This window comes from Heloderma suspectum, chromosome 1 (genome assembly GCF_057233095.1).
Source record: "Heloderma suspectum isolate Gila_16-S chromosome 1, 16-S_ref, whole genome shotgun sequence".
Lineage (NCBI taxonomy): Eukaryota > Metazoa > Chordata > Lepidosauria > Squamata > Helodermatidae > Heloderma > Heloderma suspectum.
This window is the reverse complement of record NC_139458.1, coordinates 391,083,605-391,099,145: the sequence shown is the minus strand read 5'-3', so window position 1 is coordinate 391,099,145 and position 15,541 is coordinate 391,083,605. Positions and strand designations below refer to the sequence as shown.

General features: G+C 46.9%; 1 protein-coding gene across 1 annotated transcript in view; it reads left to right on the top strand.

Annotated features, from left to right (window-relative positions):
- The first annotated feature begins 2,056 nt into the window (after positions 1–2,056).
- GALNT14 (polypeptide N-acetylgalactosaminyltransferase 14) overlaps positions 2,057–15,541 on the top strand; it is a 409,305-nt gene continuing 395,820 nt past the window's right edge. Inside the window, exon 1 of the mRNA XM_084832560.1 lies at positions 2,057–2,458. Coding sequence (XP_084688686.1) covers positions 2,330–2,458 — 129 coding nt within the window. The 5' untranslated portion in view covers positions 2,057–2,329. The remainder of the gene's footprint in view (positions 2,459–15,541) is intronic.

Below are 15,541 nucleotides of genomic sequence, written 5' to 3'. Positions count from 1 at the left end.
GGAAACAGTATGCATCTCTGTACGCTGGTAATTTTTGTAGGCTTCATTGCCTACAATGAACGCACTACAGACAAATCATGGAGTTTTGTTACAAGAGAACACCACAGGCTTATGACAGGGCATACCTTATCTTACAAGCTGTACCTTATGATTGTCTCTCAGGACTTGTTTCCTGTGCAAACAGCCTCTCCCTGTGGTACCTCCCAACTACCCCAGGGATCACAGGGTATGTAAGTATATTGCATAAAGAAGCACTCCAGGAATACACACACACACCCACAGTCAGCACACTGCAATATCTGTGCTTGTATCTCAAAAAAAGAGAGGGGAAAAAGCCACATCAGTCCTGGGACCTGTAGTGAGATTCTGTGTGCAGCACTGGTTCACACATTAACCTTTTCCACACAATCTTTGAAGGCGGGGGGGCAATTGGTAGGCCATTTGCATATGTAGTACATGCTGTTTGTGCACACCTATGAATATGCAAGATAAGCAACAGTGTTTCTTTTTTTTTTTTAATATATAGAATATACAATCCAGACAAGGTTCTAATACCAGCCTTCTTCAACCCGGTTCCCTCCAGATGTTTTGGACTACAACTCCCAGCATTCCTGACCATCAGCCATGCTGTCTGGGGCTGATGGGCATTGAAATCCAAAACATTTAGAGGGCAACACGTTGGGGGTTATTCAGTCGTTCAGTCGTGTCCGACTCTTCGTGACCCCATGGACCATAGCACGCCAGGCCTTCCTGTCCTGCGCTCTCTCCCGGAGCGTGCTCAAGTCCCTGTTCATTGCATCGGTGATGCTATCTAGCCATCTCATCCTCTGCCGTCCCCTTCTCCTTTTGCCTTCAGTCTTTCCCAGCATCAGGGTCTTTTCCAGGGAGTTTTCTCTTCGCATTAGGTGGCCAAAAGGTTGGGGGTAGATTGCTCTAATCATTTGCGAAAGGCAGATGTGAAAAATAAAGCGGGGGCGGGCGGGGAGAAGAGGATTAGCAAAAAATCGTGGAGCCCGGGCATGTTTACTGGGAGGCAAGTTTCATTTGAGTACCGAGGGGTTTAGTTCCAAGTGAGACTGCACGAGACTGCAGCTGTAATCCCCCGCGCATTGACACGGGCGCCCGGCCCGATGACTTCCACGGGCAAACATACACGAGAGCAGCACCAGTGTTCGGGGTCGAGTGTAGAGCCGCGCTGTATCCCAATCCTCCTCGCATTTCAGAAGCAGGTCCCGCGGAGTTCACCGGGACTTCGTTCCGCGAGGGTACCGATCGCAGCAAACGACGCGCCTCCAAGCCTGTTTATTCCGATTCCTTCCCTCATCTACAGCTTTCTCTCCTCTCTCCCCCGCCGCCCCTGCAGGAGTTGAACCTGCCATTTCCCGCCGAACTCCGAAACGCTCCAAAGTCGCCGCGATCGCCTACGCCGGGAACCCCGCCTGGCCCGGATCCTGCCCAGCGCCCGAACTCCGGAGCGAAACGGGCCCCAGACCCCCCACCGCGCCGCCTCCCCAGACTGCCTCGCTCGCCTCCAATCCCCGCCGGAGCCTCCGCCAGCTCCAGAGATCTCGGCCTCGCGGGGCGGCGGCGGCAGGAGCAGCGGCGGCCGAGCGGAGCGCGAAGAGCGGACTGCAAGAGGGCGGCGGCGGGCGAGCTTGACCCGGGCAGGCAGGAGGCGCCTTGCCCGCCGGCCCGGAGCGGGAGAGCGGGCGCGCGCGGGCGTCGGGGGGTGCCGCTGCCCGGATTCCCCAGGGCGGGAGCCGCCGCTTGGGAGGAAGCGGGCAGGGACGGATCCGCCGGCTGGATCTCCTCGGGAATCGGGGTCACCCGGGAGCGCAGCAGCCTCCCCCCTCCTGCCTTCTTCCCAGCGGATCCCGGCGCGCCTGACGCCCTCCCCGGGAGAGCTAGAGTCCGGCGGAAGAGAGGCTCGCCCGCTCTCGCCTCCTCCTTCCCCCCGAGTCCGCGGCAGGGAGATCCACCGCTCTCTTGCCCCACCCCCGGCCCCTCCCCCGGCCGCGGCTTCCTCCTCCCCGCTCGCCCCGTGCGGGGAGGACGGCCCAGGACTCCCATCCGCGCCGCCGCCGCCGCCGCCTCTTCCCCTGTTCCCGGGCGGCCCGGGGGCTGCTGCCTGAGCCATGCCGCACGCGGGGGCTCGCCGGGACTCCTCCCGCCGGTAGCGCCTTTCCGCGCCTCGGCGTGGGAGGGAGGGAGGGAGGGTGCCCCGGTGCCAGCCCCGCCCCGCCTCTTCTCACCCGCCCCCCCCCCGCCCGGTCTGGCTGCGAGAGGACGTCTTCTCCTCCTTCTTCTCCTTCTTCTTCTTCAATTCACGATGAGGCGCCTGAGTCGAAGGCTGGTCTTGTCTGCCTTGGGCATCCTGTGGATCGCGGCTCTCCTCCTTTTCTTCGGGACCAGGAAGAAGTTGGGAGCCGGGGGACCCGAAGGGCAGCAGACGCCCAAGGTAAGTTGGAGAAGCGCGCTGCTTCTTGGATGCGGACGGGCGCGGGGAGCGAGGGCGGGGGCTTGGCTTGGCTTGGCTTGGCGCGTTTTATTCGGTGCTTTGGCGTGGTGGCTTCTCTTGGAGAGAGGCTGTGCGTGCGGAGGGCGCGCGACTCCAGGCTTTTGGGAGAGGCGGCTTCGAGGCTGGCCGGGAGAGAGGAGAGTGATTCTCTCTGTGTGTGTGTGTGTGTGTGTGTGTGTGACAGGGAGAGACTTCAGGAGAGATTTCCAGCCCAGGCAACCGAACTGGTTAGGATCCAGCAAATCAGCGTGGCAAAGGCCACGTGGTGACAGACACCTGCTCGCCTGCCCGGCTCTCGCTCGAGTGGCGCTTGGGTTCCAACTTCTTTGCAGCCCTTTCCCGGCGAAGCGCGCCTCCTTGCTCAGCTTCCCACTGAAGAGAAAAGCGGGCTCTCAAAACCAAGCGTCAAAGCACCGGAGCGAGCGGCAGCGCGCTAGCTTTTGCGAAAGGCATCTGCTGATGCCTTACTCCGGGTGTCTCTGGCATGCAGTCGGCTGGCTGCCACTATCTTCAGTGGAGGCTGGTGGCTCCGATGTCAGTGGGGCTAGGCAGCCGGTCTGGGTTTTAGTCAGAACCAGTCCGAGCTCTAAAGGAGCTATCCAAAGTGCTGAACCCGGTTTGGGGATTAGGTTCAGCACCTTGGGTAGCTCCTTTAGAGTTCTGCCTGTTCTGCCTGAAACCCAGACCGGAGTCACAGCCCCACTGACATCGGAACCACCAGCCTCCACTGACTGTTTCCCTCATCTCCAGAAAGGGAGGTTCTTTTATATTACCGTTTAAAGTAAGGGAGTGTGTGTGAGAGAGAGGGAGAAAGGGAGAGAGTTCACAATCTCACTGCAGCCTTATGCAGGAGGATCATCTGGTTGACTTGATATTCTTGCAGACTCTCGGGATAGCAAAGATTGAAGCAAGCCCACAAACATGCATACGCTCCTCCTGCAACGTTGGACCCCGAGTCATACTTCTGGCACTGTGCAAGATAAGACAAGGAATGTTTGGGATAGGTGGAAGCCAGAAATCTCATCCAAGAGTGATGTGCTCTTTTTGGCCCCCTGAAGTATAGCACTTGTTTGAAGTGGATGTGGATAGAGATTGTGCGTGTCTCTCTCTCCCCATCACTCCCCTCTCAACCTTAGGGCATTTTCACAAGTGTTGCTGAAGCCTTTTTAGTCTGGAGTGGAATCACTTGCAAACTCTGTTACAGCAGGACAGAAAACGGCCAGTTTTAAATCAAATGTACGTTTAACCAGTGTGGATTTTACATTCAAATTACAGAGGTGGGAACTGTAAAAAGCAAATGTGTCATTTGCCTTTAAAATGCCTTAGTTTAATAGCACCTATTGTTGTCTTGATGAACTTGAGCACACTCTGGGAGAGAGCGGAGGACAGGAAGGCCTGGCGTGCTATGGTCCATGGGGACCCGACTTAAAGACTGAACAACAACAACAATTGTTGTCTTGAATGGTTAAATGAGTGAAGTGTAAATTGTTTTCTGTGTGTGTGTGCATTCCCCGGGTCTGTAATTTGAATGTAAAATCCAGACTGGCAAGAATCTCTATTTGATTTTAAAATGGTCACTCTTCCATTTTGTTTCCCACAGTAAAAATGTTTTGGAAGTGATGTATTCCAGACTGTACATTCAATATAAAAATGGGTTGCTTCTGTTTGTGGTTCCACATGAACAGCGTGCACACAAATATCAAGATGAGAAGCTCAAAGACTTTTGATTTCACATATGAAAACATCCCTGTTAGTGTTTTAAGAATGCCTCGTAGTGGAATCCCATGCATGTTTACTTGGAAGTAAGTCCAAATGTGTTCATATCCTATATACACTTTCTAGGGAGTAAGCCCCCTTGAACATAGTGAGACTTTCTGTTGAGTAAACATACATAAGGATTGCACTGCATTTCTAATAACACTTTCCACAGTTTTTAATAGTTAAATAAATGGTTGTACTTCAGTGTTCTCTTCTAGGACTTCTACTCATGGTGTAAACACATTGAGGTTGCAATTCTATACTCACTTATCAGGGAGCAAGCTCCATTGAGCTCAGTGGGACTTATTTCTGAGTAGACATTCATAGGATTGTTCTGTTGGTGAAGTTACTCTGGATTGATGCCAGCTCAGATTGGGTTAGATGCAGTCTGTATTAAAGGATTCCTGTTTTCTTTCTGTGTGTTTGGTATAATTTGAAGTACTTCTTGGATATAAAGAATTCTTACTAACAAATGCAACTTCAGAAAAGCTCACTATTACTGTGACTGGCAGGCAGCACTCACCAATATTTGTCAGGCTGGACCTGTATAGATTCACGTTCCATTTCTTCAGGGATTGAACATGCTCGTTCAGTGCAGTTGAAAACTGGTAAGCCACATGCAAAGGGCTAACCCTGTACAGCAGCCTTTTCCAACGTGGTGCCCTTCAGATGTGTTGGACTAGATCTCCCATCATCCCCAGCCAACACATCTGGAGGGCACCAGGTTGGGGAAGGAAGAGGGACCTTACCTGTATGCCTGGTCGAATGTAGACAGCCTGCAATCCACAGTGCATAGTTTTCCCATATCTCATCAAACCTCCATTTGCCGATCACTTCTTGTTGCTGTTTACACTAAAATGCCATACTGAGGCTGGGTTCACACACGTGTGTACATCACTTGATTTCTTTGTGCTTGGTTATTGTATGGTTGATGAGGGTCAACATAATGTGTGAACTGAGTTTGTGAAATAGCATTGTGGTTGAGGTGGCATCAGATGATACTGCAAGCCTTATCTGCAGTGTTATTTCCATGATGGCACATTCGTACATGTGAGTCATCAGTGGATGTTGCACTCACCAAATGATGAAAATGCAGGTGTGAATAGGACTGAGATTGGGAGGAATTTCCATGTACGGATCTTTTGTACCATCTTTGTTTGTCATGCTCCTGTTTAAAAACAAATTGTACGTCACATTTGGTGTTCTAATAACCGTATCAGGCTCTGTACAACACAACAGCTGTTTTTCTTTGTGTTGTTTGCCAAACGTTACACTACTTCTATCAGTTTGGTACCAGGTTAATGATTGCCCAAGTTTAATGATTTTTGTATGTCCTGCAATGAACTTACAGTCTGATTTCTTTCTTTATTAGTGAACTGAAAGTTCTCTATATCCCTGTCTTTGGTACAGGCCTAAATGAGTAATAATAAAACTGGTGGGCTGTGTCTTAGATCAAGCTTTCCACTAATGTCAGTGGCTGGGAATGTCCTGGGCAGGAAGCAGAGGCAGCTCTTACTGGATCTTTCCTTCTCTTCAAAGAGCCTGTAAGGAGGCCTTACAAGCCCTTTGGCCCTTTTCCTTCCATCTCCTCCCCCCGCCCCCCGTCATGGCAGGCCACTTGAATTCTGTCAAGTTTTGCAACAACACAAGTGTTTAAATCTTGAGATGGTTTTCAAATCACAACTGTTAAAAATAATGCATTTCAGATTTATACTTTTCAGAATAATACTTTTCTTTTTTTTGGCCTTCCTAGCTTATAATGAGCCAGCAGAAGTTAGAAACGACATCATGTGATGCTTTCTCCCCCATAGGAACAGAATCAGCATTTCAAACTGGAGAGGAGCACTTAGCAACATGGAGGGAAGTGGCCTATCCAGCTCAGGCTTCAGCCAGCTAATTGTCAGACTGTCCACGGTCCAAAAAAGCAGGAGCCTGTTAAGAGAAAGGACCTGCTCACAAGACTTCAAAGTGCATTCAACACAGAAGCTTAAAGGTGTCCCCCCTGCCCCATATGTGCCAAACGCCTGGAAGAACATGCTCAATGCTTTAACAAGCAAGTTGTTAAAGAAAGAAAGAAAAATGCTTGGGGGAATAAGGTTGGGCTTCTGAATCAGAGCTTATACCTGCCCTATAATGCTGTGGCCCCACCTATATGGTAATCATAGCCATGGCAAACTGACTTGTGCTTCCCACCTACATAATTTCCAGTGAGGCAGAACAAAATACAACCAGGGGTTCTTCCCACATTATTATTCAAAGTAGGGGTGTAGAAGCTCTTTCAGTCCAGGGGCCAAATTTCATTTTGGAGTTGCTCTCGGGGGCCGTATTCCAGTGGTGGTTGAGGCTGAAGGCAAAGGGGCAGAGCCTGAAATGCCAGCATATCTTAGCTTAAAGCTCTTAGCTAAGCCTTAGCAGAGGCATTTCAACCTTTCTGAATGGGCAGAAACTACACAAAAGCCGAGAAACCGGCCAACGATTGGTGTTTGGGGGAAAGTTGGTGGGGGCAAGGGAATGGGGTGCGGTCACCTGAGGGACTGTGGAGGGCTGGGTTGGAATCCATGTGGCTCAGATTTAGCCCCAGACTGGAGGTTCTGCACTCGTGATTTAAACACATGAGATTATTCTCATGTTTTTTTGTCTCAGAAACAAAAACCTAAATCTGGTAGACAAGTTATTCCCAACATCCTGTTACATCCTTGTGTGGCTGAGGGACAGAAATCAGGACAGGGCTATGCAGAGAACAGCAGGTTTAAATATCAGTGGCTGGAGTCACCAGGAGTAGGGGACAATTTTACTCCAGCGCTGCCCTCTTTTGATTTCTCTAGTATTAGTGGATAACAGCCATTCACTCCTCGGAGGGAAAGTAAAGGGCTGCACTTGGGATTGTCGTTGCAGTGACAACCTGTCTCTGGCCATGACGGTGGGTGTCAGGGGTGGTTCTAGGTTTAAGGGGGCTGCAGCAAAGAGCCCCCATGGGATCCCTGTTATGGCAGTGGCCCCAACATAGCTGCAGGCTTACTTGCCAGCAGTGGCAGGCAGCCGCAAACTGCCAGCTTTCTCACAATGCCTTGCAGTGCCTGGCCTTGCGTTGCCCTGGAGCATTGCCCTGGAGTGATGCCACTTGAGGGCACTGCAGGAAGCTTAAAATGGCAGCTCAAAGCTGCCTGCTGTTTCACCAGGAGGCCCAGGGCATCAGTACTGACGGCCCCAGCCAAGATGCTGCAGTTCCAGCAGCTGCCCGAGGCTGCTGGGTACCAGGGCTGGCCCTACCATTAGGAAGAGCGAGGTGACCACCTCAGGCAGCAAATGCTGGAGGACAGCAGTGGCAGCCTCCCAGCTGTTCCCTCTTGTTGGTGGACACAGCTGTGCATGCCACTCAGAAAAAAGGAAAGGTTCCTCCTGTGCAAGCACCGGGTCATTACTGACCCCTAGAGGGACGCTGCATGCACTGGTGTTTTTGTGGCAGACGGTAGCAGGGTGGTTTGCCATTGCCTTCCCCAGTCGTGACTACCTTTCCCCCAGCAAGCTGGGTACTCATTTTACCGACCTCGGAAGAATGGAGGGCTGAGTTGACCTGAGCCGGCTACCCGAGACCCGGCTTCCGCCAGGATCGAACTCAGGTTGTGTGGAGAGTTTTCATTGCAATACTGCCGTCTACCACTCTGCACACAACATGTCCCTAAGCTAGCCTGCTGCTTCAGGTGTGGTGGTGGACACTATCGCATTGCCAGTGGTGAAGAAAGGTTCAACTGCCAGTCCAGTCAGCTTCTGTACGTGGACTGGGGAGGGGGTGCTATCTTGTCCTTCAGCTCCTTCAACTCACGGAGCAAAATGACTTGGCTGGCCCTGCCAGGTACTAAACCTAGGCCTGATGGCAACCCATCATCGCTGATGGGGAGGTGTGCATCATGAGCAGATCACACAGAAATGTGCAGTAACTCCCCCCCCCCCCCGCCGGGGCTCCTGCCCTCCTTCTGCAGTATGAGAATTTTGGTAGCCGTTTTTAGAAATAAGTATCGTGGTAGCAGACACATATGCTGCTATGCTCCTTTGAGGTTTGCCACACTTGCATAGTTTTTTGAGCGCGATACTTGAATTAATCACCCCAGTGTAATGTTTTCAAAGATGTGCCTCATGCAACTATTTCTGGGTTAAATTATAACATGAAAAGTACTTCAGCAAACTCAAGCATCATTTACAAGCCCACACAGATGCAGAGAAAGAGGTTCATGATTATTATGCAGGATAAACAATATCCAACTTCAATATTACCCTCTTGTTGACCACAAGAACACAGGAAGCTGCCCTATACTAGACTATTTATTCATCTAGACCTATATTGTCTATTCTGATGGTAGTGGCTCTCCAGGGGTTTCATGCAGAGAGTCTTTTACATCACAGCTACCTGATCCTTTTATCTCAGGGGTGGGCAACCTGCAGTTCTAGGGCTGCATTTCTTTATTTCAAATGATTTTTGGATGCCTTTAAGGGTAGAACCTTCTGAAGGCAGCAGAAAAACAGTAGAAAACAATACAAAACAAATACCATACAAATTCAGTAAATACATATTCAAATTCAATACAAAGTCTATAAAAACAGGTATCTCCAATAAAACCTGCACCCCATGGGCTATGGATAGGCCAGCAAAAACACATGGGTCTTTAGAGCCTTTCTGAAGATCTGAAAAGAAGGGACCTGATGAACACCCGATGGCAGCCAGTTCCAGAGGTGCGGAGCCACCACTAAAAAGGCCCTCCCCTTGTTCCCACGAGCTTAACTGCCCTTGGTAGTGGGTAGGTGAGAAGGGTCTCTTTGCTGATGATCTCAGAGTGTGGGCAGGCTTGTAGAGGAATATAATATAAAGCATATTATAAGAACCATGCTGGATCAGACCAAGGGCCCATCTAGTCTAGCATTCTGTTCACCCAGTGGCTAACCAGCTTTGTGTGCAAAACCCACAAGTAGGACATGAGTGCAATAGCACCCTCCTGGACATGTTCCCCAGCCACTGGTGTTCCTAGGTGATACTGGAGGTAGCATATAGGACTAGTAGTCAATGATAGCCTTATCCCCCAGGAATTTGACTAATCCCCTTTTAAAGCCATCCACACTGGTGGCCGATTCACAAATTTCTCCATAAGCAGGACAGAAAGAATTTGAGATTTTTAAAAAAACGAATGTGGGAGAAACTGAAACGGTCAGATTCATTCATCCAAGCCTAGGGCTTTGAGTGCTTGGCTTTCAAAAATCTGGGTTTGGACCCCTGTGTCTTCAGCCATGTTAGTGCTGAATTAAGGTTACCACCTCTATTTTTTGTTCTTCTGATAGTTTCCTCATCTTTAACAGCTACATGGTCATCTCCACACTGGGAATAGCTATTCCATTTGAATTTGCCCAGTGCAGGGGGGTGAGAATTTTGTTCGGTTTGTTTGATAAGAACTTACCAAAATTTGCACATTACTTCAGAAACAGAATTGAGGAAAAATTGAGATTAAAATAATTCAAATGTGGGAGAAAATGAAACTGACAGATTTGTCCATTCCTAGTTATGAACCTAAGAAGAGCCATGCTGGATCAGACTAATTCAGCATGCTGGTCCATCAGCCATGCTGGTCCATCTAATTCAGCAGTCTGTTCAACCAGCTGCCCATGGGCAACCCACAAGCAGGAGTGCAACAGCACCCTCCTGCCTCTGTTTCCCAGCAACTGGTGTACACAGACATACTGCCTCTGATACTGAAGGTAGCATAGAGCCATCAGGATTAGTAGCCACTGATAGCCTTCTCCTCCAGGAATTTGTTCAGTCCCTCTTTAAAGCCATCCAAAGTGGTGGCTATCACTACTTCTTGTGGAAGTGAATTCCATAGTTTAACTATGTGTTGTGTGAAGAAGTTCTTCCTTTTATGGGCCCTGAATCTCCCACCAGTCAGCTTCATGGGATGACACCGAATTCTAGTATTATGAGACAGGGAGAAAAATGTCCCCCTATCCACTTTCTCCATGCCATGCATCACTTTGTACATCTCTGTCATGCTTTCCTCGCTTTCTTCCTAAGCTATGTCCCAGACACTGTAACCTTTCCTCATAGGAGAGTTAGGAGGAAGGATGAGATAAAAGGGTAGTGGTTAGGACAGCTGTTAAAGAGGGAGACAGGTTAGGTAAGGCCATTAGAACTATTATTTGTTATTTTATATCAAATGACTATTTGTATTGGCTTTTATTTTCCAATCATTATTGCACAGTTTGGGAGTACTCCTAGATACTCCTAGGCTCAAGTGGCCTCAGTGGCTAAGTGTGCCTTTTACCAGCTTTAGCTGGTGTGCCAACTACGACCATTCCTGGACTGTGCTAGCTTAGCCATGGTAGTTCAGGCATTGCTAACCTCAAGATTGGAATATTGTAATGTGCTTTATGTGGGGCTACTCTTGGGCCTGGTTCGGAAGCTGCAGCAGCGAGGCTGCTAACTTGGGTCTTTTGCCAACAGCAAGTTACACCGTTGCTAAAAGAACTGCCTTGGCAGCCAAAAAGCTACTGGGCCAAGTTTAAGGTGCTGTTAACATTACAGCCCTAAACAACTTGGGACCAGGGTACCTTGAGGATTGCCTCTCCCCTTATGTCTCTGCCTGATCTCTGCAATCATCAGGGGGAAAACCTCTGAGGATGCCACATGAGAACATTCAGTGTTGCAGCAACTACCCTCCAGAACACTTCACCACCTGTCAGTAGACAGGCCCCCACAGTTCTGATGCTGACTGAGACATCTTCTTAAGACTCACACAGGCTATCCCTGAGGTGTGACCCAACCAGCTATGGTCTCTGGCAAACAATGCGGTTGATTAAGATTTTTATTGTTGTGTTCTATTTTTATACCTTCTTGTAGTTTTGATGATATATTTTATGTTCACCGCTTTGACCGTTCTGAAGAAAGTAGTATATAAATTTGAGTAATAAACATATAAATTAAAAGGTTGGAAAGATTAGTATGTGAAATTGGCCTCAGTGTGTGTCGGATCACTTTTAGAGCCCAGCTCTACACTGTGAGATAATTTCAAAGAGCTGCCCCGATTCTATGGAGAAAACCCATTTGATTGGCCCCAACCATGTAGTTGCAGGCCTTTAAACATTACAGAAGTCTTATGGGATGAAACCACAGAAAAGCACCTCTGATGGCTCTTCTATAACACTTGAAGGGCATGTCTTTGGGTAGATAAAGTAAAGTTCAGTCTTACAGAGTGGGGGTCAAACTGTATATTACCTTAACTGCATATAAGCAATGAACATGCTTTTTTTTTTTTTTTTAATAGCAATTGGGCAGGATTGGGACTGTGGCATGGGCAGTTCCACCCTTGTGAGATGGAAAATCACCCCCTGCGGTTTCTTTTAGCTGTGGGATGGACATTTCCATTGGTGCCAATGGATGCTCCCCTCCTAGTGTTAATAACTGGGGTCGGGGGAGGAGGCTTTTTGTCAGTACCATGGAAAGGGGAAGGGTTAACTGCCCCACCTTGTGTGTTGCGATCACAATCCTGCCTGGGGGTCTCCCATAGCTGCTATTTAAAAATAAAACTATATAGTGTGATTACTTATGTACTTGGCATAAGATATAGCTTTGCTCTACCCACAAAAAAAAGTGGATTGTGTATGTTTCACGTTTCACTTTTTACCTGCAGTAATGGTTAATTTTCCTAACATTGTCTTTTGACGGAGTGGGTGTGGGTTGAGTCATGTTAAATTTAGGGGAAAGAATATTTAGGATTTCCTTATGATTAGTACCCAGTATCGCATGTTATAGAACAAAAAGAATGAGATTAGATTTTGATAGCATCTTGAATACAATTAAAAATAAGCTCTTGAATATAATTTTTTAAACTTTGGTCTCCAGTCTAATTGCAGCAGCCCACCTGATACATTCAGGAAGTCAGAATTCAGAATTTTAGTTACAGTTTATGGGTTGTATCCAGTGTTAGTCTTGCACCTTTCATTTCAGTGGGTCTACTCTAAGTAGGACTAACACTGGATACAACCGTAGGATCTTGTCTGAACATTTATTCTAATTTGCATTTCTTTGCTCAGCCTTATCCTATGAAAGAGAAAGATTATGTTTTAATGTTCATTATTTTATTTTATGAATAATTGCTAGAATTTCATGTGGCATAACCCTCTGTTACTCCTACTTGATTACAAATGCAAATGTGGATTTTTAAAGAAAAAACTTTGAAAAATCACACACCGCTAGATAACTGTATAAAATTTCAGATCATATATTTTTAAAGAAGATACTGCAAACAAGGTTTTAGAATGAAATTGCCTTTGTCACCATAACAATCTCTCTGTGTAAATAGGGATATACTGGAAATGCACTCATTGAAATTACAAAATAAAACTCATTTTTTGCAGCGTGATATACTGTATTCTCCTTTACATGAACCTTCCCCCTTCCTTAACACTTGCTGTAGAACTGATTCTTCATTTTATAGTCCTTTAGAACATCCACTGAACAGTTAGAGATTTAGTTTTTCCCTGATCTCCTTCTTCCTGCCGAACTCATTACAGGCCTGGTTCAGCACTCAGTCAAATCAACAAGCGGCAGCGTTTCCTCCAAGAGATGGGAGATCAGGCCCTAAATGTCTAGGATACACAGGCTACATTACTGTCAACTCCATCAGTCTGCCTGCTTAAAAGAGCTTCTCTTTCATTTACCTTGAAATTTCCATCAAAACAGTTTCTTTCCCCTGAGATCCATAGAATCTGAACCCTGGTTTTTGGGTTTTGGTTTATTTTTTAAATGCACTTGATTCTTGGCTTTAGAATCATATAAAAATTAATTTAAATTATGTAGTCATTACATCAGCAGAGATGATGGTCTTGTCCAGAGGTAATAACAAACTTTGGTTTAGATGCATGAGCCTTCAATTCATGTGCTCCTCACTCCCCTCTCTTCCTCTGGTACAGCTATGAAGAGAAGGCCAGAAGATTTTGCTTCTGCTTTCAATGAATCACAATTTAGCATTATGCCCAAACCTGTACAAAGTCTGCTTTGTCTTACATTTACTGGTCTACTGACGTGTATGATTGGCCATTTATTGGTTCAATTAACCACAGTTAAGGTTAACCACAGTTTAGGGTTCATACGTAATGCGAAACTGCTGTTAATTGGAAACAGAAGTGAAAGGGGTGGAGTGCACAATCCTGAGTTTTTTTTTCATGTAATGCCAAACCATAGTTTAGTGTTGCACCTGAATGAGGCCATTCAGTTATTTCAGTTAATGCTTATTGCAGTTTTTCAATCTGATTTTTATAGCTGTATTAGAAATAATAGAGCTACAAGAAATGGGGAAAGAAGAGACTGGACTTAGGATACAGTACTATGTCCATGACAGAAGGTATTTGAAATATTCTTAATGATCAACAGGTAGGCTGATTATTAAGAAGGTAACTGGCTAGCAGAGTTTTCCTTATGTTATTTGACAATAGAATCTAGAAGCTTCTATTTCAGTGGTGGACGAAAAAACTGCGGGAATTCTCTCTGTTCACTTATTCATGCTAATTAATACCGATTCCTTCTAGGAAGACCCTAAAAAGATTGCTGAAATGTGGAGGGTTTTTTGTAGGTGGAGAAGGTTCCATAAAAAGCCCACCACCACTTTTCAGGTAAAGCTTAATTCTTACTGCATCCTGTTGCCATTGTTACTTTATACAGATACTAGTGAATATCTATTGCTTTTAAAGTATACTATTGAAAATTGTTCCATACCATCACATGAATCACTGTGAGGTCTGAATATCATAACTCTATTTCCATGAAATCTGTGTTAGTCTAAGAGACCTTGAAGCGAGAACCATTGCAAAAATAGATAGCAAATATAGATCCAATTTGTATCCCAAACCCTTCACTTACTTAATCTTTATTTAACAAAGATAGATCTATGAGGAATAGAAATCAAATGCTGCTGTCAGGAAGAGGCCCAGTTCAGACATAGCTCTCTTGGTTCATTGGCTTGAAAATGAGCATTGTGCCCACATGTGCCCCTCCCCTTTTCGTTCTAATATTATAATGTGATACTTCCATGATTTGTTAAACCACAGTTTCTGGTTATATCTGAACCAGAACAGGTTTAAGCTCTAATTACAGTCCTGGCTTGCAAACCAAGGTCAAAATGCGTTTTGCAGTCCTGGTTTGTAGTCAGTTAAACCACAGTTTCTTGGTCTGGTCTGGAGGCAACAGGAAAATGTAGTTTAGCAAATGCTGGAGGCATGCAAGAGAAGGCAGGAGGGAAGGAGAGGAATAAACATGTAGGCATGTGCTCCCTCTATGTTCCTGCTCCAATAAACCAGCTTTCTCCAACTTGGTGCTCTCCAGATGTTTTGGATCAACTCACATCATCCCTAGCTAGCATAGCCAATGGTCAGGAATGCTGGGGATTTTAGTCCCAAACATCTGGATGATGCTAGGTTGGGGAATAAATCATGATTTATCAGACTGCGATTGTTATGTCTGCTGGGTCAGAAGCTCTGAAAATGAAGCCTCTAAAAAGTTCTAAACCTCTAACTTGCACACATGAATTATGCCACAAGCTCTGATCCAGTGGTTGTGTGTCCTGTGAGCATCACTGAATTGAGATATCTACAGCCTGTGCCAACCCAGGATGGATGCAGTCCACTTGTGAGGTAGGGCTGGGAAAGACCCCTGCCTGAAATGCTGGGGCACCAAGGTAGAGAGTGCTGAGTGAGATGGACCGAAGATCTGACTCTGCATAAAACAGAGATTGTAGTAAAAAGTATTTTCTCATGGTAAGTGATACACATGCCAGGAGTGATGTCTGTGATAACTGCTGGCACAAGCAAGAGAGTTTTGTACCAGCACAACTAATGTTGCTGTACCTGGTATTAAGACCTACAAACAGAGTAGTTAACAGGAAGCAGAAAAATATAATTGGTTCTTATATGGGCCCTATTCAGGGGGTCTGTCCCTTGCTCGAGGGGGAGTGGGGATGAGCTTGCCAGGGTTCTAATTTCATTGGGTGCCTACACAAGTAGAACAGGCTCCCTGCTGCAGACAGTTGCCCCCCAACTCATGGAGAGTGATGGGGATGGCAAAAAGGGATGAAGCTATCACGCCTGTCAAGTGGAGGCTGGTGTCTCTGATGTCAGTGGGGCAGTGAATCTGCTCTGGGTTCAGTCAGAACCAGTCAGAACTCTAAAGGAGCTGCTCCTTTAGAGTTTTGACTGGTTCTGACTGAAACCCAGAGCAGATGCACTGCCCCA